The 27,530-nt window shown below is 41.7% G+C and overlaps 1 protein-coding gene across 1 annotated transcript in view; it reads right to left on the bottom strand.

The window, feature by feature from the left end:
- The window catches only part of HYDIN (HYDIN axonemal central pair apparatus protein), a 263,378-nt gene extending 237,358 nt beyond the window's left edge, over positions 1-26,020 (bottom strand). The window contains 4 exon segments of the mRNA XM_049786325.1: positions 3,080-3,214; positions 18,690-18,809; positions 23,739-23,864; positions 25,892-26,020. Coding sequence (XP_049642282.1) covers positions 3,080-3,214; positions 18,690-18,809; positions 23,739-23,864; positions 25,892-26,020 — 510 coding nt within the window.
- Between the last annotated feature and the right edge of the window lie 1,510 nt (positions 26,021-27,530).

Here is a 27,530-nt window from a genome sequence, read left to right as displayed (position 1 = left end):
TTTTCCCAAAATAAATCTGGCTCGGCTTATTCCTCTGCTACATTCTGGATCAGCAGGAAGAGCAGTGGGACCAACCCTCTCTGGCTAGCCCCCATGCCTAGCCCTGGTGATTTTCCAATGGTCAGAGAGAAGACAGATGTCAGATATCATGAGGTACTATGGGAGTCAGACCCCAATGATGGTGCAAGTACAAAATGACCTTTCAGGAAAAAATGACTGACACTGGCAGAGGGAGCACCCCCAGATACCGGCCAGGACTTTTGGACACATGCCACAGCTGTTTTCTGAATTTAAAAAATTCTCTAAATGATATTGTAGCACAGGGCCCAAAGTCAACACAAAATCTTCATGGATTCAGAACTCAATAGGTAGTGTCACCAGGTTGCCATTATTTTCATTTTCTGTCCCGCTAGACAGGCTTTTGCTAACTCGAAAATATTTAGAAGAAAAAGTATAACAACACTTTTATTAATTAGAGATTTTTCCACCAAAGACTTAAATGTTGGATAAATGGCATTGTAAGAGAAAATTAAAAAGCTGGGAAGAAGATAAATGTCCATGAAGCAACCAACTAATAATATGAATGTGAGCATTTCATAGTTGCAAACAATATACAAAAAAAAACCCACATTTTAAGTGTTGCAGAAACTGTAATAAAACCTCTTTTCTTTCAGTTTTTGACCAGGGAAAAATCTAAATACCACAGAGAAGGTAGAAATAGCACAATATATAAGGCACGTGCCTTGCGCATAGCTGACCCGAGTCTCATATTGGCTACTCCATATGGTCCCATATGCACCCATCAAAAGTAATTCCTGAATGCAGGAGCCAGGAGGAGCAGCCAGGAGCTCAGGTGAGTATCACCTGAGCATCACCAGGTGTGGCTCCCCAAAACTAACAACAACAAAGGAAACCAAAACAGAATAATTTAATAAATCCCAAGGTATCCATCATACAAATCCAACCATAATTAACATTCTGGCTCATCTATTCCTCTGACCTACTCTCTTTGATTATTGTTATTATTATTATTATTATCATCATCATCATCATCATCATCATCATCATCATCATAGTCTTAAAGGTGAATTATACACATACTCCAAATCACAAATCAGGCAGAACAATACTGATTCAATGAAACAAATTTTCTTCAGAGGAAAAAGACATTAAAGGAAGCTAGCATCTCAGTTCAGCAAGCTTTATATTCCAAGCTGCATAAGGCTTATAATCAGCTTTGTACAGAATGAGTGCGGAAATGTGATACCCAAATTAAACTTAGGTACCCTTTTTACTCACAGCCAAGTATTCAGGTAGAAAGCCTAATTAAAAAAGAATCATCTATAGAACAAAAAGCACTACTTCTGAAGCTATTTATTTTCTCATTAATTTGAATGGTGCTCCAATAAAATTATAGGTTCATAATCATTGCCCACGATACATTAATTTTAAGTGGGTAAAAATCATAACAGCAGTTGGATGCTAATGTAATTTCTAATTTCTAACAAGTCACTACAGCAATACAGTCTTGGAGACCACCCTCAATTCTCCAGTCTTCTCTTCTAAAAAAATAGAAAGCATCTATAGCTATTGTAGAGGGAACAGTGGTATATAACAGCACTAATAAATATTACAGGTAATGAAGCAATAAAGTCTGCACTCTCTGACTCTGTAAAGCTGTTTTGATTCCAACACCATCCAGGTATGCACAACAGTGTCAATAATATATATATGACAGTTAAGACGATAGTTCTGACTATTTTGTTATGACTGCTGTCATTATTATGACTCATTTTCCTTTTTTCTTTTTTTTTTTTGGTTTTTGGGCCACACCAGGTGATGCTCAGGGGTTACTCCTGGCTATGCACTCAAAAGTTGCTCCTGGTTTGGGGGACCATATGGGACACTGGGGGATCGAACTGCAGTTCGTCCTAGGCTAGTGCTACCATGCCGGCCCCAATGACTTATTTTCCATTCTACTCCTCCATCATGCTAGAAGACACCTGTTCTCATTCACACTTTAGCCAACAGAGAAGAAAACTCAACTTATTTATAGAAGGGCTGTTTGTAACCACCGCTCATAGACCCTGTAGTTGACTCTACCATGAGGAGCTTGAACCTCTGGGGCTGACTAGGGCTTGAGAATGAACAGAGCTTAGCCTCTCAATAACCTCAAATGATGTAGCTACAGGGAAGTAGTTCCCTGTTGAACTTGGGCTCTTCCTACTCAACCTGTGTGCAGGAGGCTCCACTGGGTCAGGGTCTGCTCACATTCTTTTTTGTTTGTTTCTTATTGGGGGGGGCTATACCCAGCGATGCTCAGGGGTTACTTCTAGCTCTCCATTTGCTAATCACTCTTACCAGAGGTTGAGGGGCCATATAGAATGCTGGGTATTGAACCCAGGTCTGCTGTGTGCAAGCACCCTTCCCATTGTACTATAGCTCCAGCCTCATCTGGCCACATTTCTTTTGCCATTAATAATTCTGGTAACATGATAAATGTTTGGATCTTGAGTCTCTTCCAAACTGACAAGAACTTGAGAAAGAGTCAAACAACCAGAATCCCAAATTTCCCAGAAGCTCCAGACCCCAACTTTTCCTCTTGGGCCTCCCTCTAGGGCAGAGTTCCCAAGCTTCTTTGCATATGGACCCCTTTTCAAAAAAAAAAAAAAAGCCACTCAGCACCTTCCTGCCAATCTACTTTCTTTAGGCCAAAAAAGTGAAAGCCAACCAAGATGCATCTGAGTCTACTAATGCCTCCCAAGATGATTCTAGCAGCTGGGCTGAGGGTGGGGAGCACAGCACTGCCCACTTTGAGAAACAGTGTGAGAGATCATCAAGCTGACGCAGCTGCTAGTAGATATTGACAGCCTCACTACTCACCATTCAGTCTGGCCCTCAGCACTATTGGACAATAGTCCCATCCTGAGTGGTGAGGCAGACCCTGCCCCACTGCCAATAAAAAACAACCAAAATCATCAACACCATCAGCAGCACCACCACCGTCCCCATGTATATTCAGAATCACCAATAGCTAGTGACATGCATTCAATCCGGAAATGTCCAGCACAGCTGTTACCTTGTTCTCTTCTGGAGTGAAGAGGATTCTGAATGTAGAAGGCACTCCGGGAGCTACTTTGTGGCCCACATCCTTGGGGCTGATGACTTTGAAGTAAGGTGAACTCTCCTCAACCACTTTCACCATCCTTGGAATCTGCAAAGAAGTCCATGGTGAATGTGGGGTGCTGGGCATGTGAATGAGCAGCAAGGGCAAAGGATAAAGCAAGAACAAGCAGGCTTTGTAGTTTAAAGAATCCCCCTCCTAATCTTGAACTTCATTTTCCTTAAGCAGAGAGGAAAAGTCAGACTCAGTATTTACCTTTATCCGGTGCCTCACACAAAGTAATCAATCAATGGGTTTCTGGTTGGCTTTCCACCAATGCTATTATTATTTGTTATTATTTTTTATTATAAATCTTTGCTCATTTTATTTAAAGATAATGATTGCCAAAGGCTAACTGCTTAATTCTCTAAAACCCAAGCATTCAATGAGCTGAACTGGAATGGCCAGGACATGAGAAGGCTCCAAGAGAAGAAATTACAGTCTTCTGCCCTCCAGTTTCAGACCATCCATCCATGCACAGAAAATGCATGTAAGCCTCACAATGGTCATTGCCCCTTCTTGAGACATCCATGATATAGATGAAGAAATGAGATAATCCCAGGCAATGGGGCTGAGTTTTGCCCAAGGCTCCCCCTTACTTCCCCATAGAGAAGCAAGAGAAAATACAGTATAATGTTGCCAGGACAGTGCCAGCACTGCTTCAGCCTGCCTCACCCTGCACACCAACAGGAAATGGAAGGTAGTGTGAAGAATGGTTCTCAGGGATGAAAGCTCATGGGCAGGGCTTTTTCTTTTTTTCTTTTTAATTTTTTTATTTTGAATTATGAGAACAAAAGATGCAAAGAAAGAGGACAAGGTAAAGTTACAGTGGAAGGACAATCAGCCATAACATAATTCTCAGAAGAAGTCCCCTTGCTGATATCTTAACTTTGAACTTTCAGCCAAAGAACGTTAAGATAAATAAAACAGAATCCATGTACAATTACTTTGTCCCTCAAGTCCCCAGATTGTAGCACATTATATTTTTTTAATATAATTTTTATTTTGATCATAGTGGCTTACATATTGTTGACAATAATATTTTAGGTACATATTTACATAAAATCAGGGGGGATTCCCATCCCCAAATTGTCCTCCCTACACCCCCGTTTCTGTCTTACCTCCCATTTCCTCTTCCCTCACCCCCAGGGCGGCTAGAATATGTGGTCCCCTCTGTCTCTAACCAACTACTTAGTAGTCTTGCATCAGTTTGGTCTTGATGCCTCCCTTATTTCCCCCTCTAAGTAGGGGCAGGGGTAGCTAGTTCAAGTTGCGTGGTTTTGCCTGAAAAAGAGAAAATAAATAAACCGGGGTAAGAGTTTAATACCCCGAAAATGGGCAGAATCCTTCTAGAGGTTCTCATCATCGATTTGGGAAATGAAGGAGAAAAAGAAGTTGAAACACTCCACCAGTACCAAAAGAAGTGTCAAATATCCAGTGAGGACTCCAGCTATAACGATAAGCACCACAAAAAAACAGATAAAAAACAAACCAAAACAAACTAAAAACAAACACAAACAAACAAAAAACACGCCGTGGTCTTGAAATAAGAAACATGGCGTAGCACATAACAAAAGAAAAGAAAGGAAGAGAAAGAAAAGAAAAAAAAAAAAGAATAATTGGGGCCAACAATTTCAATAATCACATCCAAACTGAGGAATCGACCAAAATAGCTAGGTAAATAAAAATAATAATAACAATAATAAATGAAGGTAAGATATATATATATATATATATACATAACCAAGGTTTTGTGTTTTTTGTATTTTTTTTCCCTCCTGCCCTGGCACAGTAAATATTGGGGTCATTCGAATAGGAATTCACTTGCCCTATAAGATATGGGGTTTCTCCGTCCTTGGAGTATACTGTCATGGAATCAGCTCTAGTCTTTGCTCAGGATCATTACTCTCCAGGTTGTGGTTTTTTTTTTTTTTTTTTTTTTTTTTTTGGTGTGTGGAAGGCTTCTGCTCTGTCCAGTGTGATACCGTCAGAGCTCTGTGTTTAGCAGTCCCAGTATCTGTACATATCCTGAGGTGGGACTTATGGTGAAGTCAGTCTTTGTGAATCTAGAGGTTCTGTTACCTCAGTGCCATTTTAATCCATCTTCTGTGGTTGGTGATCTTGGTCTTTGCGCTGAACCTAGGAAGGCATCTAGGATAGCGTCTTTCTTTGTTCTTCCAGAAGCCCCTTTCCGTTACAATTGTCTCTGCCGGACCTTTGGGACTGGGGATCATGCTTATTGTGCAGGTCTTAGTTCAAACCCTAGACTAGGGCTTTTTTATTGGTCCCAAGATGTATACAGTCTGGTCGTGGTTCTAGTATCCAGTCATCTGTAAATCACGATCTTGGCTTTTGGACCTACCAAAGGGTGCCGCGTCTTCTGGTTTTGTCTTGTTGTTAGCTGGTGAGGTAGGCTAAACTGCTCTAAGGTCAAGTTGTTCACATTTTCCTCATTGTCGAGATATCATGTTAGAGCTGGCCCTTGTTGTTGACCCTGCAGTAATAAGGCTGTCCCAGATGGAGATTGTTTCTTACAGCTGTTGTGAGGAGCTGTGCCGTTTCTATGTCTGGGATCCAGGGTTCAAGGCTGGTTGAATGGTATCTAATCACCTGAGGTCTAAGTTGATTCCACTTGACATATTTTCAAGGTAGGAGATAACCCTGTATTGTAAACAACTATGAGTTCCTATCTCTAGTAGATAAGAGCTCTTTTTTTTTTAAATATGTAAGATTTCCCCTTTATTTAGTGTGCCTTTGCAGGGGGAAGTGGTGCTCCATTATATGTCGGAGTATTTGGGGTGGACAGAGTGGGTAACAGAGATAGGTCACATACCCAAAGACGATTTAAAAAAAAAAAAAAGGAAATAAAAGTGTATGTGCCCACAAATGTATATGTAAGGCAAACATTTAAATAAATAAGTTAATTAAAAAAATAAAAAAAATAAAATGAGTTAGCGAAGTTTTTAAAGGACCAACGTGGTGCAAAAGACTACTTTGCATTTGGGAGAGAACAGGTAAAGAGTTGGTGTATTACAGGTCTTATGCCTATGTTGGAAGTACAGTTTTCCCATTGTCTTTTGGATTTTTCTTGTGGTGTGTGGGTTCCCAGGCATCTTCCAATCACACCCCCTGCCCCCCTTCAGATTGGTAAAAATTTGCAGCTGGGAGGTCTTGGAAGAGTTCTTGCATTGGGGATACTATTGGACCTAAGTCCGGTTTCAAGAAACAGTCCATGTTAGGGGGAGTTGGTAGGGAGGGTCTCGCAGCATGTGTCCACAGGGGAGTTGGCTGTCTTTTCTTGCAGGAGACGATGTGTGGGTTCGGTTGGGTGTCCCCTCGCTTGGGTGCTGGGTACTGGTTCATTGGGTAGGAGGTCGATCTTGATGCCTAAAAGATTAAGGACTGAGGGTGGAGAGTTTTAATATGGTGGGAGATCTGGATGGGATTGAGGGGTGAAGGGATAGTTGGATTTCCGGGGGGGAGAAAGGGGAAGGTATATGGGAGGAGTATGAAGGAAGAGAAAAGAGAAAATACCGTAGAAAGGGAGAAGAGAAAGGGAAAAAAGTAAAGAGAAGAGTAGAAGAGAAAAAGAAAAGAGAAGAGAAAAAAAATAGAGAGAAGAAAGGAGAGAATAGCAAGGGAATGCTGGTTTGGTTGAATGTGTTCGATGACTAGAGCCTGTAGTTTAGGTCTGTACATCGCAGGTACTGCTTTGGTGGTCTGACTGGTCACGTGCTTCGATTCCTAAAAGAAGGTTTAACCTAGAGATAAAGTGTATGTTAAAGAGTTTTCTCGTGGCCGTCTCATAGTGCAAGCAAGGTATGGTATCTCGTGTGGTATCCCGAATTGCCATCTTAGTTTGTCCGCCCTTTGTATCTAAGGGCGCCTGTGGAAAGAAAAGCTGAGAGGTTATTTTTAAAATATAGTAAGGTAAAGGGATTAAAACGTAGTGTTATGGTATGTTGCCATTGCATTACGTGATTTCCCGCGGTGTTCTATACTTGTGTTCCTGTTTACGATCTCTAAGGGATTATTGTGGGCCTTTGTTGTAGGAGTCTGGTTACATACCTGTTCTCTCCATGTTGCTGTTTCTGTTGTTGCTGTTTTCCTTGTGGTATAATGTGCAGTCAAGAGTTTGCATTGTTCCTTTTTCATGTATTTTGGACACTGCTCCCACGTATATGTTGACTATTACAGTGATCGGAGTTTCTACCCTGTTAAACCCTGTTATATGATTGTTAGGTATTAGTTGTGTATAAAATATATGTTCTAGGTGTTTCAGAATAGTGCTACCATTCTGTGTTTATCTTTTGTCTTCTGGCTTACTTCGTTTAACATAACATGATCTAGGTCCATCCACGTTGCTGCAAAGTCTGTGATTGTATCATTTCTAACTGCCATGTAATATTCCATTGTGTATATGTACCACATCTTAATGATCCATTCATCCGTTGTTGGACACCTAGGTTGGTTCCAAGATTTGGCTATTATACTGAGTGCTGCGATAAATAGTGGGGTGCATACGTATTTTGGAATGAATGTCCTTCCATCTTGTGGGTATATGCCTAGGAGGGCAATTGCTGGATCAAATGGCAGCTCAATTCTGAGTTCTTTGAGCACTCTCCAGACTTTCCTCCATAGGTGTTGGACTAGGGGACATTCCCACCAGCAGTGGATGAGAGTTCCTTTCATACCGCATCCCCGCCAACAAAGGTTGTTTCCATTATTTTTGATGTGGGCCATCCTCACTGGTGTAAGGTGGTATCTCATTGTTGTCTTGATTTGGATCTCCCTGATGATGAGTGAAGGTGAGCATGTTTTCATGTGTTTGTTGGCCATCCTTCTGTCTTCCTCAGAGAAGTGTCTATTCATTTCGTCTCCCCATTTTTTTATAGCTTTGTTTGGTTTTGGGGGGCTCAGCTTTCTGAGTGCTTTGTATGTTCTAGATATCAGCCCTTTATCTGATATGTCGAGTGAAAAGATTTTTTCCCATTCTGTTAGCTGTCTTCTTGCGTTAAGCAGGGTTTCTTTTGCCATGCAGAAGCTTTTTAGTTTGATGTAGTCCCATTTGTTTATATTTGATGCTAACGTTCTTGCCATTGGTGCTCCATTCTCAAAGACCTTTTTGATATATAGGTCTTTGAGTGTTCTGCCTATTTTATTCTCAATAAACTTTATGGATTCGGGTCTGATTTCAAGGTCTTTGATCCACTTTGAGTTGATTTTTGTATAAGGAGTAAGGTATGGGTTGATTTTCACTTTCGTACATGTGGTTTTCCAGTTGTACCAACACCATTTGTTGAATAGGCTTTCTTTGTTCCATTTCAGATTCTTGCCTCTTTTATCAAATATTAGTTGGCTATATACCTGGGGGTTTATGTCTGGGAATTCTGTTCTGACCCACTGGTCTGATGTCCTGTCTCTGTTCCAGTACCATGCTGTTTTGATTACTATGGCTTTATAGTATAGTTTCAAGTTAGGTAAGGAGATGCCTCCCAGCTTCTTGTTTTTCAGTATTTGTTTGGCTATCCTGGGTCTTTTGTGGTTCCAGATGAATTTTGTGAATGCTTGTTCTAATTCTTTAAAGAATTGTGTCTGGATTTGGATAGGGATTGCATTAAATCTATATAGGAGTTTGGGTAGGATAGTCATTTTGATTATGTTAATTCTACCTATCCATGAGCATGGGATGTTCTTCCATTTCTTTAGATCATCTTCAATTTCTTTCTGGAGTGTTTTGAAGTTTCCCTGGTATAGGTCTTTCACTTCTCTTGTAAGGTTGATTCCTAGATACTTGATATTTTTTGATACTATCTTAAATGGAATTGTATTTTTAATCTCTCTCTCCTCAACTTCATTGTTTGTATATAGAAACGCTACTGTCTTTTGTGTATTGACTTTGTAACCAGCCACTTTGCTGTATTGGTTAATTGTTTCTAGGAGTTTTACTGTGGACTCTTTAGGGTTTTCGATGTATATCATCATATCGTCGGCAAAGAGAGATAGCTTGTGTTCCTCTTTCCCAATTTGAATTCCTTTGATTTCCTTCTCTTGTCGGATTGCTATTGCTAGGACTTCTAAGGTTATATTGAATAAGAGTGGAGAGAGTGGACAGCCTTGCCTAGTTCCTGATCTTAGTGGGAATGCTTCTAGTTTCTCACCATTGAGTATAATGTTGGCTGTAGGCTTTTCATAGATAGCTGTAACTATCTTGAGGAAGGTTCCTTCTAACCCTATTTTGCTGAGTGTCTTTAACATGAAAGGATGTTGGATTTTGTCAAATGCCTTCTCTGCATCGATTGATATGATCATGTGGTTTTTGTCTTTCATGTTGTTGATGTGGTGTATAATGTTGATTGATTTGCGTATGTTGAACCAACCTTGCATTCCTGGGATGAATCCCACTTGATCGTGATGTATGATCTTTTTGATGAAGTGCTGGATTCGGTTTGCTAATATTTTATTGAGTATCTTTGCATCTATGTTCATTAGTGAGATTGGTCTGTAGTTTTCTTTTTTGGTAGTGTCTTTGCCTTCTTTGGGAATGAGTGTGATATTAGCCTCATAAAAGGAGTTGGGGAGGATTCCTGTTTTTTCTATGGTTTGGAAGAGCCTATGGAAAAGTGGTAGTAAGTCTTCTTGAAATGTTTGATAGAATTCACCTGTAAATCCATCTGGGCCTGGGCTTTTGTTCTTAGGGAGTTTTTTAATTACATCTTCAATTTCCTCTGAGGTGATTGGTCTGTTTAGGATTTCTAGATCTTCCTTTTCCAGTCTTGGAAGAGGGTGTTTTTCCAAGAATCTATCGATTTCTACTGGGTTCTCTAGCCTAGTTGAGTATAGTTGTTCATAATATGATCTCATGATATGTTGTATTTCTTGGGGTTCTGTTGTAATCTCTCCCCTTTCATTTGTGATCCTACTGATTTGGGTGTTTTCTCTCTTTTTTTTGGTGAGTTTTGCCAGTGGTTTGTCTATCTTGTTTATTTTTTCGAAAAACCAACTCCTGGTCTCATTGATTTTTTGTATTGTTTTCTTGGTTTCTATGTTGTTTATTTCTGCTCTGGTTTTTATTATTTCTTGCCTTCTGGATGTGGTTGGACTTCTCTGTTGCTGATGTTCCAATTCTTTGAGGTGATCTTTTAAACTGTTGGTTTTGTTATTTTCCTGATTCTTGACATAGGCCTGTATTGCTATGAGTTTCCCCCTAATTACTGCTTTTGCTGTGTCCCATAAATTTTGACATGTTGTCTCTTCATTGTCATTTGTCTCAAGGAATCTTTTTATTTCTTCCTTGAGTTGTTCTTTGATCCAGCTGTTGTTGAGCAGCATGTTGTTTAATCTCCAGGTATTAGTTTTTCTCCATTGCTTCTTCTTGACCTCAATTTTGAGCTCTGTGGCATAGTGATCTGAGAGGGTACTTCTAATGATCCTTACCTTTGTGGTCTTATATAGGTTGGCTTTGTATCGTAATATATGGTCTATTCTGGAGAAGGTTCCATGTGGGCTTGAGAAGAATGTGTATTCTGCTTTCTGGGGGTGGAGGGCTCTATATAAGTCTATTAGCCCTAAATCTTCTAATTTTTCATTCAGAGCTCTTATTTCTTTGCTATTTTTCTGTTTGGTGGATCTGTCCAGTGGTGATAGTGGAGTATTGAGGTCCCCTGCTATTATCACATTTCCCTTCATGTGTTTCTCCAGGTTTGCCAGTAGTTGCCTCACATATTTTGCTGGCTCTACATTAGGTGCATAGATATTGACCAGGGTTAGTGTTTCTTGATCTAATGTTCCCCTGATCAGTAAGTAGTGACCCTCTTTGTCTCTGATCACTTTCTTGAGGTTGAATGCAATTTGGTCTGATATAAGAATTGCTGTCCCTGCTCTTTTTTGTTTTCCATTGGCCTGAATAATTACTTTCCATCCTTTTATTCTAAGCCTGTGCTTATCCTGCATCTGTAGGTGTGTTTCTTGCAGACAGCAGAAGTCCGGTTTATTTTTCCTAATCCAGTTCTCTACTATGTGTCTTTTAATTGGAGAGTTTAGTCCGTTAACATTTAGGGAGATTATTGAGAGAGAGGATTGTTGTGTAGTTGTGTTGTGTAGGGTGGTTTTTGTTACAATCGGGGGTTTGGATTGTGTAATTCGTCTTTGAGTAAGTCGTTTAGGATCGGTTTTGTTTGCACAAATAGTTCAAATTCGTTCTTGTTTGAGAATGTTTTTAGTCTATCCTCCCATATGAATGTAAGTTTTGCTGGGTATTGGACCCTAGGTTGGAAATTTCTTTCATTCAGTCGTTTAAATATGTCATTCCATTGTCTTCTTGCTTGAATTATTTCAAATGGGAGATCTGGTTTGATTCTTATGTCCCTACCTTGGTACTTGAGGTTTCTTTTCTTCCTTATTGCTTTAAGGAGTTCTTCTTTCTCTTTGTTTTTTGCCAATTGGATTACCATGTGTCTTGGTGTTTGTTTATTGGGGTCTATCTTATTGGGAACTCTTTTTATTTCCTGTATTGGCATTGCAGTATCCTTCCAGAGGGTGGGGAAGTTCTCCGCTATTATCTCTCTGACTACTTGTTCTTCCCCTTTCCCTACTTCCTCCCCTTCTGGTATACCCACAATTCTTAGGTTGTTTCTTTTGTCCTTGTTCATTAGATACTGGACCTTTCCTTCCAGTGCTTTGCCTTTTATTTCTTTGTTGGTTTCTTGATCATTTTTTGTTTGCAGTTTTCCTTCGAGTTCTTCAATGTGTTTCTCCAATTCTGTGTTTCTGCTTGTAAGGCTTGTTACTTTGTCTGTTAATTCCTTCACTTCTTTTTGTATGGAATCTCTCATGTTCTTTAACATTTCTTCTTTAATTTGGCTGATTTGTTCATCCATAGATTTCTTATACTCGATAGCTAGGGTTTCTCTCATTCCTTTTATTAATTCTTGCATTTCCTTCCTCATGGCTGCTTTTAGGTCTTCATCGCGTGTATCTGTGCGTTTTGGTGGACTTGGAAGCTTGCAAGAGTTTGTCACCATATTTCCAGATATTAGTGATCTCCTTGATTTACGCATACTTCTTTGTATTTAATGGTGTGTTTTAGAGTGCTGTGCTTCTAATTTTCACCTGTTTTGATCCCCTGTGGTGTGGGAGTTGGTTCCCTCCCTGAGGGTGGTTCTAGAGGGACTTTTGGGTGAACTCGCTGAGGTTTTGATCCTCCTGTACTCTTTATGTGGCCTGGTTAGTTGTTTTCCCCTTTTGTTGGCAGCTAGTACTGGCCCTTTCCTGACCACAGTGGTGGGGGGCACTGTTTCTCCTCTCCTTTTTCTCCTCTCCTCTACTACTTGGAAGTCAGTCTTCCTCTTAATTTCTGTCAGCAGGTGTAGTTCCGCTTCTGGCCACACTGGTTGCGGGCGCTGTTGAGCCTGACTCTCTGTTCCCTCCCTTATCTGGGGGTCAATGAAGCTCTGCTCCTCCGAGTTACCGCGGAAGAAATTCCCCCAGTCAAGCCCTCCCGGTAGCTGCTCTCAGCCCTAGGGGGGGTCTCCGGTCCACTCTGGGGCTCAGGGCTAGGTTGCTCTAGGTTACCTAAAGGTCCAGGGGGCAGGCCCAAGCTCACCTAGTCTATTCGTCCCACCTGTCCCAGCTGGGCAGGTGACTCCGGCCCACTAGGTACTAGGGAATGTCCTCCCCAGTCTACGCTCGGGTCAGGTGGGATGAACTCTGGGGCCTGGAAGTTGAGGCAACGGGTGGTGTGGTCTCTGTGCCAACCAGCTGGCCTCTGCAGTCTATGGGGGGGGGTCGTGCGCAGGGTGGCTGGCGGCTGCGGGTCGTCCACCTGTGAGCGCCCTAGGAGAGTGCACTCACCCTGGACGCCTGGGGTCCCTACTCCCCGGTTGGCGCGGCTGGCCTCTGCAGTCTATGGGGGGGGGGTCGCACGCAGGGTGGCTGGCGGCTGCGGGTCGTCCACGTGTGAGCGCCCTAAAAGAGTGCACTCACCATGGACGCGGGGGTCCCTACTCCCCGTTGGCGCGGTTGGCCTCTGCAGTCTATGGGGGGGGGTCGCGCGCAGGGTGGCTGGCGGCTGCGGGTCGTCCACGTGTGAGCGCCCTAAAAGAGTGCACTCACCATGGACGCCGGGGGTCCCTACTCCCCGTTGGCGCGGCTGGCCTCTGCAGTCTATGGGGGGGGTCGCGCGCAGGGTGGCTGGCAGCTGCGGGTCGTCCACGTGTGAGCGCCCTAAAAGAGTGCACTCACCATGGACGCCGGGGGTCCCTACTCCCCGTTGGCGCGGCTGGCCTCTGCAGTCTATGGGGGGGGTCGCGCGCAGGGTGGCTGGCGGCTGCGGGTCGTCCACGTGTGAGCGCCCTAAAAGAGTGCACTCACCATGGACGCCGGGGGTCCGTACTCCCCGTTGGCGCGGCTGCCCTCTGCAGTCTATGGGGGGGGGGTCGCGCGCAGGGTGGCTGGCGGCTGCGGGTTGTCCACGTGTGAGCGCCCTAAAAGAGTGCACTCACCATGGACGCCGGGGGTCCCTACTCCCCGTTGGCGCGGCTGGCCTCTGCAGTCTATGGGGGGGGGTCGCGCGCAGGGTGGCTGGCGGCTGCGGGTCGTCCACGTGTGAGCGCCCTAAAAGAGTGCACTCACCATGGACGCTGGGGGTCCCTACTCCCCGTTGGCGCGGCTGGCCTCTGCAGTCTATGGGGGGGGGGTCGCGCGCAGGGTGGCTGGCGGCTGCGAGCACATTATATTTCTTAACAGCACACAAGGCAATCTAAAGCCATAAAACTTACGTAACTCCTTAAACATTAGAGGCATAGTATTTTTTACATTTCCATGTACATGCATATTAGCTTAAGTTAACCTCAAATTTTAAGTGGGTGCATTTAACCTCAAATTTTAAGTGGGTGCATTTTAAGGATTAGAGTCAAAGGAGCACAGTAAAAACGGTGTTAGAGTGGCAATTGTTGTTTGCATAGGCCCACCAAAATATGAGAGGCATGGAAAGGAATAACCTTGGCCTAAATACAAAGAGATCCTACCCCTGAAGTTTCCTGGCATAAGACCAACTCTAGGCTTCAGGCAAGTTATTGTCCTATCCAAGACATTGTCCATAGTGCCAACACACTTTTCACACAGTCTCTGTTGTTGGTATCATGTTTCTGTATTAAAGATTCTAGAATCTGCATATCCTAAATTGAAGTCATGATGTGGAATGTCTTCTCGATTCACCTCACCATGAAAGGGCAATGCAGGAAGCCCTGTCCTGTAAGCAGGTCGGTGTTAAGTCTTCTCATTGTTAAGGGAAGTCTCTTTTCAGCAGGACGATGTCTGAGCAGTGGTAGGGTCTTCCGTGGTAGAGGATTGCTTCCAGGTGATGTTATAGACAAACCTCACAATTAAGGGGCAATACAGCAAGCCCTGTCCAGTAAGCAGGTCATTGTTTTTGTTAAGTCTTCTTAGTGTTAAGGGAAGTCTTTTTTGAGTAGATCGATGTCAGAACAGCTGTAGGGTCTTCCCTGGTAGAGGAATGCCTCCAGGTGATGTTATACACAACCTTGGATGTTTCGTAGATGTCTTCTCTAGATCAGGGGTGAATGGAGAATGCCCATTCTTCTGAGGCCTGTACCAGGTCTTTATGTCAATGTTCAGGGTGTAAGGTCTCATTGCACTACAGGATTTGTGTGTTCCCATCTCTATTAGATAAGAACTTATTGGTATGTATAGTATTTTCCCATTTTAGTGTGCCTAAGTAAACAAGAAATAAAGCCACGTGGTGCTATCAGATATATGGGGGCGTAAGAACATTTCCAACAATACCCAAGACTTGGTTCAAACATAAGCATTAAACTGAGGGATTCTTTCACACCAAATTTCATATTGAGCAGTTCACAAAGAGAAGATAAAAAACATGGGGGGGGGATCATCACTGTATAAGAAAATATTCAGCAAAAGCTATAGCCGTCAAAGGAAACACCCATAAAATGTTGAAGAGACATAAGTGTCCTTTTTATGCCTTTTAAATAGTTGGGTGGGTGTTAACTCCAGGGCACCACTTTGATCTGTGACTTAGGACTCTACAGTACTTAAGTTAGAAATGGAAAATGAGGAGTAATGATGATAGGAGTTAAGGAAGTTAAAGAGAAATATGATCTTATGAAGGGGTATGCAAAAGGGCAGAGTACAAAATGGACATTATGCATATATAAAAACATAATTCAGTGATAGTGAGTACTATTAATGTTTCTTGTGTGCGTGGGGGCTATAGCCCCCGCGCGATTTTGAAAATATAGACTGGACAGAGATTACCAGTGACTTCAAGAAGCTGGGAGGCCAGAAGTTCAGGGCCCCACCCAGACCCTCCCTAAGGAGCTGAATGGATAATGGGGGAAAGCCTAGGGTACCTTCAAGCTCCACAAAGGGGCCCAACTCACTGGCTTGCCCAGGCATGTGGCCCAGGGAAGCCCTGGAGATCTGGAGCAAGGTGGTAGAGGGGTGCTGGGGTTACCCAAGCCCCGCATCCCCACTAGGCCTGTGGCCTAGTGCCGGTGGCCTGCCACCTGCCAAACCCCCTCCTGCTAGACTCCCGGCTCCCAGGAAGAAGAGATCCTTCAAGAAGCTGGGAGGCCAGAAGTTCAGGGCCCCACCCAGACCCTCCCTAAGGAGCTGAATGAATAATGGGGGAAAGCCCAGGGTACTTTCAAGCTCCACAAAGGGGCCCAACTCACCGGCTTGCCCAGGCATGTGGCCCGGGGAAGGCAGGGCTTTTTCTTAAGCAATAAATAAATAAATAAATAAATAAATAAATAAATAATAAATAAAGGAGGAAAGTTAACTTTTACTCAAGTTTGAATGAAAAGTCTCAAATGAAAAGTAAAAAACAGAAGAACTGTCCCAACTCTCAACAGTGGAATCCAACTTTCAGGGACATGCACAAGTGTTGAGAATGGAGCTGCCTGCTGGTCATGGGCACAGCATTGTCATTTCTGACATGCTCGGTGACACCAGGCACATTGGTTAGGAATGCTTCAGTCAAAACATCACTGTGTGCTCAAGGCTAGGGAAAATGCCAGCAATGCTAATCACTAGATCAATAACAATGACTAAGTCTAATGCATACTGTGAGAGGCACTGAACTGAGTACTGTCCATTTGTTGCCTTACTTGATATTCCAAATCAACTACTGATATAGACACTATTATTGTCCCCATGGCCTGGAGACATGCTGTGACTTGTTCAGGGTCTCCAGCCAGGACATGGATGTTGGCTACCGTGACTGACTCAGTGGTTACTTTTGCAAAACTCCCTGCCATTTTTTCAGTGCTAAGTGCTGTCTGCTATAAGCCCATATACCAACAGGAAAAAGGCAACCTTCAAGAAATAAGTAACTTCTCAGCCTAGGGGAGGAAGACACTGCCTGATACCATGGAGCCAAGTCTCCCCTTAACTACATTCCTGAGTTAAAAGCTAAATGCAACAAAGCTTGCCCCACCATAAAAACTGCTGAGAGTTCCGGAAAGTGGGCTACAAGCCCTACTTTAGGGTCATAGGGCAATTCCTTGAAAGCTGCTGACTTAGGAGTGCTTGTAAGAATGTCACTGCTTCTCCCTCCCTTCTGGAAAATGATTTACTGCCTTTGTTTCATGGCTTTCGCGCCAAAATGTATGATTGACACCATCTTTTACCTGCCCCCTTCTCCTCCTCTATATAAGAGATGCAGAACCCTAATAAAGACACCTTTGAACGGTCTGATCGCCAAAGGTCATTATTATTAACCTCTCTTAGATTTTTTACAGGTGTGGTTGTTCTTCTAGCCCTGCTAAATAAAGGTGCGGTTGTCCGTGAGCCTCTCGACTGATTCCTGCTGGCCGGGCCCCTCCGGGGGGCTTGCAGGACTCCGCACATGGAACAGTTGGAATCTGAACCCAGATTCATGTGAAACTGGAGGCTGAGTATTATAAAGGCACCCACACAGAATCTAGCTGTGGAGTGGAGGGTGCCCAGTTTGCCTTAATCTAGTGTGTTCCAAAGAGAGAAATAAGGACCCCACAAGTTCTGACTTTTAAAACCTAAATCAATGAAGCAAATAAAAAGTGAGAGGCACAGAAAGTATTTCTTAGCCCCCAAACCCACCCCCAGCCTCCCTGGAATCCATGAACTAAGAATGTATGGAAGAGGCATCAGTGAAGAAGCATCTAGAACAAGTGTCCTGGGATCAATCACCCAGAACAAATCTGCCTTGCCAAAAAAGAGTTGTCTTTTTTGGCAGCTGGACTTCCTCCAGACGGGGCCCCCACTTTCCAATGAAGGTACAATATTCTGGCAGCATCTTTCCAAGAAGTAGTGGGTTTCCCCTGAGAACTGAGTAGCCTTTGGCAGACATATTTATGCATATGCTGTGCCCTTGACTTGTGCAAATATACCCACCTACAGTCACTGTAGTGGGTCAAGTGAGGTATTCAGGGACAAGGAAGAGTGATTTTATTCATCCAAAAGCACTTAATAGGTGTCAGATGTAATGAGGAAAGGGCAAAAGAGACCCTCAGTGGAAGAGTTCGTGGGCAGCCCAGCTGTGAGGACAGTGAATGACCTAGTGTCTGGGGACTGTGTCTATTCTAGAGATCTAGGGACTTAATACCCAGATACTTTGGAAGCTTTCTTCTTCCTGTCAATGCTTTTAGCTTCTATTTCAGGAGCTTCTCTTGCTCTGATCAATATACTATCATTGCCAGAGTCTCTTCATTGTCACTAACCTCTCACCTCCCACCTTAATCTGCAAGGAGTGACTCATTTAAGAGTTCCTTCTTATATAGTTACAATGGCCAGTCCCCTGACCCTCTGCAATGGCTTGAGGCTCTCATAGTCTCTACTTCTTCTCCAGTTTTTGTCTCTACTAGAATGTGTGTCTCCACTTTCCCAGCCTTTTGAACATATTCCAACCTGTCTCTCTACCTGAAGTTTGGCATTTCTTAGAGATCCTCTCCTCACCCCACTTAGGCACTTTCACTCTTGGCTGCTTGCATGCTGACTTTCACATGTGGAATTCTCTCATGCAAGCATGTCCAAAAAGTTCCAAAGCAATTGTCAGAACACTTGATATCTTTTCTTCAAATAAAACCCAATATATCTCTAACATGAAATGCACAACTACATAAAGACAAGATATGGACAGGGAGAAAAGACTCACATTAAATCTGAAGGCCACCTGAAGTCAAAGGTGGGGGGAAATAGGAAAGAAAGGGACCTGTAAAATAGTACAGTGGGTTAAGGTTCATGCCTCGCATGCAACCAAGCCCAGTTTGATTCTCAGCATCAAGTATCATCCCCTGAACACCGTCAGAGTCACTCCTGATCCCAGAACCAGAAATAACCCTTAAATATTGCCAAGTATGATTCAACCTCCTAAAAAATATGCTTAGTCAAAGGGCTTTATTTCCCTCAGCCTATAAAAGAATGCATCTAAGTTTCCACAGAATCCCATTTTATTCAACATATTCTTAAAAATCTAGGTATTGTGCACCTACACAGCAAAGATACTCACTGTGTCATTGTTCCTCAGAACCAGTGGAACTTCATAGACTTCACAGGGCATGTAGTTCTGAAAGATAATTTCTGATGGAAAGGGCTGGAAGAGTGCCTGATCCAGGTCAATTTTTGAATACTGCAGTTGGAAGAGATAATAATGTCGTCACATAATGGCAAATATGACTGGGAACAAGAAAAAATACTGTACAGGTCCATGAATATTAAAAACTAGGACATAGTAAACACTCAAAAGGGGATAATTACTATAAACAGTAATTGTTATAGTTAGCAAGTTATTATAATCAACTTTTTTTTAACACAAAGGAAAGTAGAAACTTTGATCGTTAGTTAAAAAGATACAGGCTAAAAAGAACAACAATTTTGGTTTCAATTTCCAGTAAATGTGAATAAAATCATTTGATTCCCTCTGCCTGATGAAAATAACTAGAAATTTGTATCAACAAAGATATACTTAGGGCACTGAAGTTCAAATAAGATAACAAAGAGACACTGACCCAGAATCCAGGAGAAGACAAAGAACTGGGATGGAAGGCAGAACAGATAAGAGAAAATATTTCTGGGGCCGGAGAGATAGCACGGAGGTAAGGCGTTTGCCTTACATACAGAAGGACAGTGGTTTGAATCCCAGCATCCCATATGGTCCCCTGAGCCTGCCAGGAGCGATTTCTGAGCATAGAGCCAGCAGTAACACATGAGTGCTGCCGGGAGTGACCCCCCCCAAAAAAAAGAGAGAAAATATTTCTTCTGTAGGAATTTTGCCTTGCACACAACCAACTGGAATTCTATCCTTGGCATCCCTCCCACATAGTCCTTTGAGTAAATCCTGAGTGCAGAGACAGAAGAAATCCCTGAGCATAGCTAAGTTTGGCACCCAAACAAATAAACAAAAAATCAAGACTTTGTTTGTTTGTTTGTTTTGGAGCCACATCCAGTGACGCTCAGGGATTGCTCCTGGCTCTGCACTCAGAAATTGCTCCTGGCTTGGGGGACCATATGGGATTCGGGGGATTGAACCGTGAACCGTCCTGGGACAGCCACATTTAAGGCAAACACCTTACCGCTGTGCCACCACTCCAGCCCCAAGACTCTCTCCTCTACAAATAGGATTCATATCAAATAACTTTCCCCACTACCGGTACTTTATTCTAAAGGCCACGAAAGGCAAGGGAACAATGTTTACTCTCTGACCTGCAGAAGGGCTCCAGCACCAGTCACCCACTGTAGCCTTTGGTGCTACAGCACAGCAGGAAGGCAGAATCACTGTGTTGCAGCCAGTCTCTAGCGGTTTGTGACAACAGCTACAGGGAGACTAGGATCCTACCCTGCCTCTCTGAAAAAGCAGCAGGGGCTATCCCCAGAGAAAGAGAGAGAGCTGGAGTGTGTCCCGCCCCCCCTCGAAAGGCTGCCCCATGGGTTCATGACAGTTTATGCAGGCAAGACTCAGTCCCTGAAAGAGAGTGAAAAAAGACATTTCTGGGATGTTGATGTTCACAGGATTCTAGCAGAGGTAGAAATGCCCTCCCCAGAAGAAGAGAGTACCATTTACAGTGTTAGGACATTTTTTTACAAATGAAATAAAATTTTATTTCATGCTCATGAAATTTTGTAATGATAAGAAAAAAATTTTAGGACCAGAGTAATAATAGTAAAAGTGGATGGGGAGGAGGGGAAAAAATAATAATAATAATAAAGTGGTTGAGGCCCTTGCCTTTTACATCACAGACCTGGAGGTTAAATGCAAAGAACATTAAGGGGCTGGACAATAAATAGCACAGCGGTAAGGCATTTGCCTTACATGTGGCCAACACAGGACAGACCCCGATTCAAATCCCATCATCCCATATGGTCCCCCAAGCCTGCCAGGAGTGACTTCTAAGTGCAGAGCCAGGAGTAACTCCTGAGCACCGCCAGGTATCCCCGCCCCCAACCCCCACCCCCCAAAAAGAAAAGGCAAAACACTTTTTGTCTTTTAGGGGTCAGAGAGATAGCGCAGTGGTAAGGCATTTGCCTTGCATGCAGCCTATTTAGGACAGAAGGTTTCGAATCCTGGCATCCCATAAGTTCCCATGCCTGCCAGGAGCAATTTCTGAGCATAGAGCCAGGACTAATCCCTGAGTGCCACTGGGCATGACCCAAAAACCAAAAACTAAGAAAGAATAAAAAACACTATGGGGCCAGAGTGATGGTGCAGTGGTGGGGCATTTGCCTTGCATGCGGCTGAACCAGGATGGACCTGGATTTGATCCCCCAGTCTCTCATATGGACCCCCAAGCCAGGAGCGATTTCTGAGCACATAGCCAGGAGTAACCCCTGAGCATCACCAGGTATGGCCCAAAAATCAAACAAAGAAACAAAACACACACACACACACACACACACACACAAACACACACACACACACACACACACACACACACACACACACACACCACTCTAGTAATTAAAACACTGTGGTTTGGACATAGTATCTAGCCATTTCCAAGAGTATATGTGGTCCTGCATATCTGGATACTTGATGTGTATTTGATTAAAAGAATCTCTAATGCAGAGGAGTGTGGACTTTTGCAGAAAAGACACCTACAGTTCCAGGTGAATTCTGTGTACGTTGTAACCAGCAAATTGAGGTCTTGTTCTCACCCATTTTAGCCACAATAGGCAGATGCGATTTGCATTATATAAATCGACAAAGCAGGTGGCACATCTTAAAATAAAGGAATTGACAAGAAGAAATTTCCTCGATGCCTAGGGGCACCATGAAACAGGGAAGGCAGGAGTCAACTGACAGACACAAGTATGTGTATTTATAGGAAGCAATCTGTTATTGAGGCAGGCTCAGAGAGAGGGAGTCTTGAGTCATAAGATTCCCCATGGTCAGAATTCAGGAGAGAAAAAGGTAAATAGTTGCTCCATGGAGGCTCTAGAGAGTATCATCCTGAGTGAAGTTAGTGGAAAGGAGAGGGACAGATACAGAATGTGCTCAAAGGCAATAGAAACTTAGCAGGCACATCAGGCAGGGGGATGAGGGGCAAATAGAAGGGGGAAGGGACTCAGTGATAAAGAATTCCAGGACAATGGAGAGAGAAGCTGAGTGTGGTATGTGTTGCTAGAATGTTTTATGTATGAAACCCTGCTATTCTCAGTATTGTAAATCATGGTGCTCCAAATAAAATGTGCACTGGTGAAGGAGGGTGTTGAACATTGTACTGAAACTCAATTATGAACAACTTTGTAACTGTATATCTCACGGTGATTCAATTAAAGAATTTACTTATTAAAAGTGAGAGAAAATGAGCTAGAGTAGCATGGAATGGAGAAGACTCAAATAGTCATTGGGGGTGCAGGGTCAAATAAATGTGGGGCATAAATCACAATTCTGAGTGGAGGAGAGGAAAGCACTGGATGGTGCTTAAGAAAAGCACTGGATGGTTTCTTAAACTTAAGAAAAATAGGATCTGGGTTAAATTTTAAAAATCATACTTTTATTTACTGAACTTAAAAACAAATAATTGTAGTAGAATGCCTGTCTCAAATACAGGCAGGAGATGGGAAGGGGGGAGGGGAGAATGTTACACTGGTGAAGGGGGGTGTTCTGTTTGTGACTGTAACCCAACTATGATCATGTTACTTAAACAAAAAATATATTAAAAAAGATCATACTTTTGTGGATAACTGGTAATGGTATGATGATATGTAAGAGGAAAGTTTTATCGGTTTTCTAGATCAACATTTCTCAACAGAGCGCCATATGATCTTCTGTGGGACCGCAGATATTTGTGGTGCACAGGTAAAAACTGTGTTAATGGGAGGCTATGTCATGAATCTAGGGGGCCAACCAATTGGACAAGATAATAACCAGTGAATTGGGAAATGGGGAGAATGATCACTGAGATATAAGTGCTTGAAAACAGAACAAAAAAGAGACGCTTTATCAAATGCTGCAAGACACCCAGGTCTGCTGAGCTTGAATCAATCTTATGAAAAAGTGACACACATGCAAAATGCAAAGAGACACATAGAGCCTGATGAGTGCAGTTACAATGAAACAGAATTTACAGAAAGTGATGGCCCGAGTACCATGCTGGGAGTGAACTCTGAGCTGAGCACTGCCGTGTGTGTCCAGAATATGGACGACAAGTATTGGGGGTGGGGGATTGTAAGGGTGAATGGCAAAAAAAGTCTAACATGTTCGTAGTGGGTGCTTCTAAAGAGAGCCAAAAGGGCTTGAAAAAATATTTGGTAATTCAAAGGAAATTTTCTAGAACAATATGGAGTCAAAAAGATTCTAAGGAAAATTTTAATTATATTCTAATAACATTTCTCAATATTAAGAATACAACTTGATTGACAGACAAGTTAGAAAAATAAAGTATCAGCCTCTCGGGCTGCAGGATTTTGGGGGGATCTGAGCCTGATTCACTGCCGAGAAGAGTGGGTGCTGCCTTCCCCCGTTAAATAAAATTGGTGAATCAAAAAAAGAAAAAAGAAAAAGAAAAAGAAAGTATCGGGGCCAGAGAGATAGCATGGAGGTAAGGCGTTTGCCTTGCATGCAAAAGGACAGTGGTTCAAATCCCGACATCCAATATGGCCCCTGAGCCTGCCAGGAGCAATTTCTGTGCGTAGAGCCAGGAGTAAACTCTGAGTGCTGCTGGGTGTGACCCAAAAATAAAATAAAATAAAGTATCGACATGATGGAACAGTAAGCGGGTTTCAGAAGTCTACCTATATTGTCACATGAACCAGAAGAAAATGAGGGAAATGTATGCATGTCTCTTCTGGGAAAAATGTATGAATCGTGAGCACTGCTGAGTGTGGGGCAAAATAACACAAAATACCCACAAAGGAACTCATACTTACTGTCTTTAATTATCTTCCTATCAAATCCCAACAATCAAGATCAACAGGAGAACAAAAAGAAGATATCAAAGAATCCCAGTAAGAGACTGATTAGCCCCTAGATAATAAAAAAATTATATAGCTCTTGTTCTAGAATGTTCACTTTATTTCCGAAACTATTTTATACATAAGGATAATAGAAAGCAGATACCTTTTGATGTGTTGTCTCTCCCATATCTAAAAGTTCAACAATCTGTGGTCGACACATGACTGTTGTATTAGCTAGTCTCTGCTCCGTGGTCAGGGACATTTCCTTCAGGAACTCCGAGGGTGTTAACTAGATTTTAAAACAAGATACCAAAGGTTATACTGGAAATATATCTTGACTGCTAGTAATAAATAATTCGTGTTATGCAGCTCACAGGATAATTCCATAAAACCACTAAGCTTCTTTATAAAATATTTAAAATAATTTTACAATACAAGAAAAGGCACTTAAAAAAGCTCTCTGCATAGTAATTTGAAATGACATGTAGTTGCTGTTTTCTTGAGATGTTGAGGGAATGAAATGAAGGAATATGGAATGAAGGAAGGGTAGAAAATTACACAGGGATATGTCCAAAACTTTTTTGGGGGGGTTTGGGTCACACCCGGCAGCGCTCAGGGGTTACTCCTAGCTCTATGCCTAGAAATCGCTCCTGGCAGGCTCGGGGAACCATATGGGATGCTGGGATTTGAGCCACCGTCCTTCCGTGTCTAAGGCAAACGCCTTACCACTGTCCTATCTCTCCGACCCCCAAAACTTTTAAGGTTATAATCAGAAGACATATCAGCATGAAACCCTAAGTTTCTAAAATCACTTTTAAGTATCATAGCTAAGGAGTTAGAAACACTTCTATTTCCCCAAAGAAGTTATAGTGTGCAAACTATGCGTTTAGCCATCTAGCTGTCAGATTGTGTCAGGTCAACTGGAAGTGAAATTTTTCAACTGTGCAAGATCTGAGGAGTATCACCTACTGCTAAGGAATGAATGAGTCTGAATGTCTTAGAAAACAAACACTAAGAGCACAGGTGGACCTTGATTTAAAAGTTGTCAATCACAGATCGAACGGTTTGTCAATATTGACCTACTCAAATATGAACACAAAATGCTTTCATGATTTTTAATGCTAGAAGGAAAATATAACATGGTTATTCGGGAAAATCACTATCACTGAATTATGGTTATTTTGAAATGTTCCCATTGCTCCAGGGCCTACTCTACATGCAAAGAAGTTATGATCGTTGGCAGAAAAATAATGCTTAAGTATGTGCCAAGACTTTTCAAACATGCAGAAGTATACAATTTAGCTGATTTATTTTGCTCCAGGTTAAAATTCATGCTCTTTAAATTTACTACAAAATTAATTTTTGTAATTTAATCCATAGAAAAGAAGGTATATTTCTAATATAGCATCCAACTATAAATACTTAAATGCAAAATGAATTATTTTAAATGTTACCAACAAAATAGTCACCACAAAAAAAGAATGAAAATTTTATTGTTCTAATTAGAAGATAGTTTGAAGAAAAAATTTGAATTATTAAGTATTATCTCTGGCACAATAAATAGTTATAAGTAACAATTTATGTGTAGTTTATAGTTCTCGACAACTGTTACAATTCATTGTAAAAGTTTTATTTTAAAGACAACATTTTTATATGATCTTAAATAGCAAAGTCATTTTAATATTCTCCACTCTACAAATGTACAAACAAGAATGACCGCTGCTTATAAACATAGATTATTTAAGTTAAACTCTGTAAAATTCTTTTTTTCTTTTTTTTCTTGTAAGAATTTATTCCAGAGACAAAATTGATTAACTGTAAAATTCTATTATTGGATTATTTTTGAATTTCACAAATGTCAATCATGAGTACAGCAGGTAGAGCACTTGTTTTGTATGCAGCCCACCCAGATAAGATCCCTGGCACTCGATATGAGCCCCCAATCCCCACCAGGAGTGACCCTGAGTGCCAAGAAGAAGTCCTGAACACTGTTGGGTGTGACCCAACAAACAAAAACAAAAACAGAAAACACAAATAGAAATTACATTAAGATTTAGAAGTCCTAATAATTTTCTTAAATAATCTTGTTCCCATTAACTCAAGCAATTCAAGTCACTACTGTGATGCATGTAACTTATAATTTGCAGAAGTTCTTGGCCTTTAGGGGATGACACTGCCCTGCAGCATGCCACCGTGTCAGCCACATTGATGTCATAGTTAACAGTTCTCTGATATTCGGGGATGCTATGTAGCAACTATAGGTCTCCTGACGAGGAAGCATTAGACATAGTACATCGAAACTCTCTGATACTTTACCATTCGGTTTACTTCCTCTTCTGTGACCAGCTTTGGAGTTCGGGGTGTCAAAAAATTGCGATGGGCCCTTCTAGGCATTCTGACCATCTGAACCTCTCCCTTATAATGCTCAATTCTTCTACTTGTCATTTTCAGGAATTTCCTCTCCTTATCTAAATTAAGAAAAAAGTTTAGAATAGTTTATTTCTGAATACAAGTCACTATTCTTTAAGCATCTTCAAATACAAGGTAGCTTACTAAGTAGTAATCTTCAATGTACATCAAAATCTTGCAACCCTCTAGATTCTAGAATTCCTTTAAACAAGCCTAGTGATTGTGGAAAAACTCAGGAAATACATAGAAATATCTGCAGTTCTTTAATATTCTTCCAAAGAAAAATAAACTCTATGCAATAAATACTCCTCACAGCTTGCATCTTTATCTGACTGTTTCTTATCATGATGCCCACCCTGGAAACTGAATATATGGAATATGTCAGATCTGGGCCGCTGGGAATAGATTGTATAGATACAGCAAGCAAGGATGGAGAAGAGAACATCTCTGCAAAGTTCTAAATTTCAGAGTCATAAAGTAGGCTTTATATAGCCACTTATTATTCAAACTAAGAAAAATGGTATCTTCCTTTTGTTTGGGGGCTAGTCTATGAACAAATAGGAATATCTATGTTGGGTAATGTCAGACTAGGTTACCTAAATATTTGACATAATGTTTAAGACCAACAACCTCAAATCTTTAAAATGTTTACAAGACAGATCCAAACAGAAGGGAAGGTGGTAAATAAAGGGAAACAGAACAATACAAATGCACTAAATCTCACTGAAGAAAAGAACTAAAACAATTAAGAAATTGAATTTGAAATGTTAAGAAAGGAAAAAAATATCAGAGAAGTAAGTGCTGAAACAGAAGATAGTAAAAGAACAATGAAAGACATAAGGGGAAAAAAAGTAAAGTAAAAGATCCAATGTGCAATAATTAGAGCCTATGGATGGAGAATAAAATGTCCTGGAGTAGACCTGATATTAAAAAGTATAATGCAATGGTAGAGAGACAGTACAAAAGGTAGGGTACTTGCTTTGCTCACAGCCAACCTAAGGTCAATCCCGAGCACCATATATGGTCCCCTGAATGTAGAGCCAAAAGTAAGTTTTGAATACTATCAGATATGCCCTCCATCAAAAGAAAAAACATAAAAATTACAAAAAGAAATAAGAAAATTCCAGTAATAAGAACAATAAAAAGGAACTGATAGGCACTTAGAAAATAAATGACCCAGAACGATAAACTCTTGGAATTGATAAGCTCTATTTCAGATAAATATAAGATCTTAAAAGAATATTAAAATAGATCAAATAAATTATAAAGGCCAAGATAAACAGATATCACTATATTTCAGAAGAGCATCCTCATAAATGGAAAAACTCAGAGCAGCATTTTCAAGAGCTTTCAACGTTTTTAAAAGTATGAGTCAAAAATTTATATGCAGTTACATGCAGAATCTTTTTTTAAACATTTTTCTTTATTTAAACATCTTGATTACAAATATGATTGTGATTAGGTTTCAGTCACGTAAAGAACACCCCCCTTCACCAGTGCAACATTCCCACCACCAATGTCCCAAATCTCCCTCCATCCCACCCCA

This window comes from Suncus etruscus, chromosome 14 (genome assembly GCF_024139225.1).
Source record: "Suncus etruscus isolate mSunEtr1 chromosome 14, mSunEtr1.pri.cur, whole genome shotgun sequence".
NCBI classification, from domain to species: domain Eukaryota; kingdom Metazoa; phylum Chordata; class Mammalia; order Eulipotyphla; family Soricidae; genus Suncus; species Suncus etruscus.
The sequence above is the reverse complement of the archived record's forward strand: the minus strand, read 5'-3'. Positions and strand labels throughout refer to the sequence as shown.